The sequence below is a fragment of the Stegastes partitus genome, unplaced genomic scaffold (assembly GCF_000690725.1).
Source record: "Stegastes partitus isolate 25-593 unplaced genomic scaffold, Stegastes_partitus-1.0.2 Scaffold49, whole genome shotgun sequence".
Lineage (NCBI taxonomy): Eukaryota > Metazoa > Chordata > Actinopteri > Pomacentridae > Stegastes > Stegastes partitus.
In genome coordinates this window covers 1,162,102-1,165,824 of record NW_007577780.1, presented here as the reverse complement: position 1 = coordinate 1,165,824, position 3,723 = coordinate 1,162,102, and the positions used below count along the sequence as shown (strand labels likewise).

Sequence of the window (3,723 nt, the reverse complement as noted above, 5' to 3'; positions counted from 1 at the left end):
TGACAAGGAGATCTCCAGAGACCAACAAGGCTGATTTTAAACATTTTATAGAAGATGTCTTTCTAAGAGTTGTAAACGAAAACCAGTTCCGTCTCATCTGATGTGGTTTCATTGTAGCTTTAACAGCGAAGTGAAGAAGATAACTGGGTTTACAGGGAAAAGTGAAGAGGCGACCGATGGCGCAGAAGACTGTAGCTAAATTATGGTATGCTGCTATTTGTGGGATTTATGATTCTAGTGATTGTAATTTTTGTTTCAACAAGACCACAGAAGATAAATTCTGTCTCTTAACTATGCAACGATTTGTTGTTGACGTTTAGATATTTCAGAATGTTTGAATGGATTTTATTTCACCAACAGACTGTTGACTGTTTAACTTGACTAAAATTGACCATTTTAAGCCAAACAGCAATGCTAACCTGTTAAAATACTGAATAGGCTAACATTGTGTGATTACACTTTGCATATGTATGTTACTGCCTTGTTTCAAGGCATAGTGTATATTATCCTTAAATGCCAACCTTTCTTCTGAAAAGGGATTCATTATTGTTTTGTTCATGCTGTGTATGCATATTTTGTTTTATTCATCACTTTTATTTTTATTCATCCAAAGTGGATTTAAATTTGTTTTTGTGTTGTTACATATTTTGAGAAAATAAATATCTGAAGATGAAAATCTTGTGATATTGACTTTATTTGAATTCATTTGAGAGAATTAAGACCTTAAAATTTTAATTATTAAATTATTCACCAGCACAGACAGGTTCTTAAAGGAAAATCAACCTTCTTAGGAGTTTTATTCTAATTCGCCTTTTTCAGTTTCAATACAATACATTTTAAACACCACAAAGAGAAACATCACCTGCTCAGATTGTCTATTAATTGCCACCACTACACTGTACAAGTGACAAATTAAAGGAAAATACTTAATGAAAGCGTGGAGCAGCATCACAACTTCAGACACCTAAAGGGCTACTTGAACAGTTTAATGCGTGTGGTCTGATGCATGTGAAATGATGCAAATTGTAAATTAAATGTTCATTTATTTGAACTACTATGAGGTGTTTTAGTAATGCATCAAGCAGTGCTGTCCATCCACGTTATCCAAACACTAAATGAAAAAGAATGGTATTTATCCCACCAGCACAGGTACAGAGACACAGAGAATCTCCACTGCAGCTGTTGTGGAGGCTGGTGGAGGCTCAGCACCTAACTGAGACACTATATGCTGATTTTCCTGTTTATTTGTCGTCCATTTTAAGGCAACTCTACATTTTGCATTAATGATAGACAATGTAGATGTGGTGTCAGCCATAAACTCAAAGCTGAAGGGTTGAACAAACAGCTCTCTGACTGTGATAAGCACTTTCTGATCAAGTAAGGAGTAGTAAGTTTTCCCTGTTATTTGTCTCAGCATATTGGAACTGAATGCTGTTGCAAATATTAGCTGTCATCATAAAATGTATTTTGAAATATTCAGTTGTGTTTTATATTAATATATATTTCTGTGTGTGGCTGATAAAAATGAGATACAAAAATTGTTGTTTTTCTGATTGTTTTATTGCGCATCACTTGGCTTGAAGAGATACATTCATTTTTTTGAGACACAATCCAAATAACAAGTCCTTCACTGAAGGTATGGGTGCTGTCACTCACAGAGTTATAAAGCAGCACATTTGTCTGGTCCTTCATCTGCTAAAAATGCAGACAGGTAAGCTGTTTAAAGACGTTTCAATCAATAGGATATGTGGACATCACATATAAATCATGTTCAACATGAATAACACAGCATGTGTCTCCGACATGGAGAATAATGTACATGCATCATTGTCAGTGTTACCAACAATATACAGAGATTCACAGAGAATAATAATGTCTACTTCACAGAGTAACACCTGAATCAGTCATATGGGACTGTTTTCGAAATACAAAACATCAGACAACCTGCTGTATGCAAATATCTCAGAAACACATGATCAGACCTTTACGAAAGGCGTTATAAATGAAAACATGCTCTAATGCAGGCAATGAATCTTCATGATAAGATAACCACAAGAATGAGGATAAGTACAGGAGCTTCACTTATGAGCATCACTTTTAAACAAGTCCTGAGGTGTCTACCACGGCCTCCAGAGGTCGCCGCTGGCTGGACTCTTGTCTTTGCTGATGCTGCTCTGGACTGTGGAGCTGAGAGGAGAGAAGTCAGCCTCTGTCAGGTTGTTGTCAGAGGAAGGCTGCAGCTTGTTGAAGTGGTTCAACAGTCTTCTCTGGGACTGTGTCTTCATCTCCTCCTTGGACAGGAAGTTCACCACCTCTTGGACACAGCTGGAGTAGCCCTGATCCACAGCTGTTGTGTTCACAGCTTGATGCCGCTGCTGCAGTCGTCTCAGGAAGCAAACTGTCATCTCCAGGATGTCTGCTTTCTCCAGCTTGGAGTCTGGCTGCTGTTTGAGGAACTCTGGACCCAGGAGAGACTTGAGCTGCTCAATGCTGCTGTTGATTCGTTCTCTGCGTAGCTTCTCCACCAGAGGCTTTCTGAGCTGCAGAGAGAAGAACNAGGATCCTCTTGTCAATTTTCATAGCAACTCATGCACTGTGAAACAAAAGTTGTCTTTGTCCTGAGTGAAAGAGCTCCATTAAAATTCTCCATCAAGTCAGAAAACAAACTTTGTTCCTCTAACACAACCAGATTTTACCCTGATGAAGAATTGCTTTTTGTGTAAACTTTGGTCTCAGTTTAGTTGGCTTAAGTTGATTCCTTCATCACTTGCTTCAGTCTTTCATTGAAATTGTGATGGCCAGCAAATTCTAGTCTTACTACAGTTGATTTAGGTTTGATAATTCATTCAGTCATCTAAAGCATTTACTTGAATGTGTTTGACAAAAGTGGTTTCTTTACTTGACTTAGATTTGTTAAAGTATTCAGTTTATTGGGTATTTCCATCACAAGAAAACTCACCTGACCCATTATATTGAGTTTGTCTTAGATCTTATAATTTTGTACATTTATTAAAATCCATTTTCAGGATACACCTCTAAATCTATTTACACTGAATATTTTACATAATTCTACATTACATAAATAAAACTTCATTAAAAAAATGTTATCTAAGAAGATGTATATAAATTAAGTGTCACAGTAACTAATCATTTTATACATCTAGCTAGTTTAAAAAAATAGAAATATGAAAATCACTAAAAAATATAAATTGCTCTGTCTTATCTTCAACGAATTAATCATAAATTCTTGTTCTGAAATTTAGTATTGCATGCTTCTGAAATGTTTTCAGTTGTTCAAAAGATGTGGACATTTGAAAACATTCACTCTATTCTGATCAAATGCGAAAAAAAAAGAATAATTGTCTGTTGTATTGACTGATGTACTTGCATGAGATGAGCCATTCAGAGTTCACCATTACACTGTTGTCCAAAGGAATCAGTTACTTTAACCATGCACAAGTGACTAACACAGGCCTCCACAAATGTTCTTAAGGAGTTTTCCAATGACTTCAAAGGTTCGGAAAAATTCCTTGGATAGTCTTTCTTGAAGGCAGAAATCAAGATTATTACCTAAGCAATGGTGCTTTGGAAGCCCATCTAAAATTATCTGCAATCTACAGTCTGCTCATTTTGTAATGTCTAAAAGGGATTTGCAAAGATTATACGAAACCGACAGCAAAGTAGGAACTTGAAAAGCATAAAATCCAAAAAGATTTCCCCTCT

The 3,723-nt window shown here is 36.2% G+C and overlaps 2 protein-coding genes across 2 annotated transcripts in view; one reads left to right on the top strand and one right to left on the bottom strand.

The window, feature by feature from the left end:
- Nucleotides 1–1,609: 1,609 nt before the first annotated feature.
- LOC103376538 (transcription factor HES-5-like) lies at nucleotides 1,610–2,968 on the bottom strand. Its single transcript, XM_008306932.1, has 2 exons — nucleotides 2,960–2,968; nucleotides 1,610–2,540 (listed from the first exon to the last, which is right to left on the bottom strand). Exons 1-2 carry the CDS (start codon nucleotides 2,966–2,968, stop codon nucleotides 2,118–2,120), a joined length of 432 nt encoding a protein of 143 aa, XP_008305154.1. The 3' UTR covers nucleotides 1,610–2,117.
- Nucleotides 2,420–3,723, top strand: part of LOC103376537 (transcription factor HES-5-like) — an 18,393-nt gene continuing 17,089 nt past the window's right edge. Inside the window, exon 1 of the mRNA XM_008306931.1 lies at nucleotides 2,420–2,499. The gene's annotated coding sequence lies outside the window, so the exon portion shown is untranslated. The remainder of the gene's footprint in view (nucleotides 2,500–3,723) is intronic.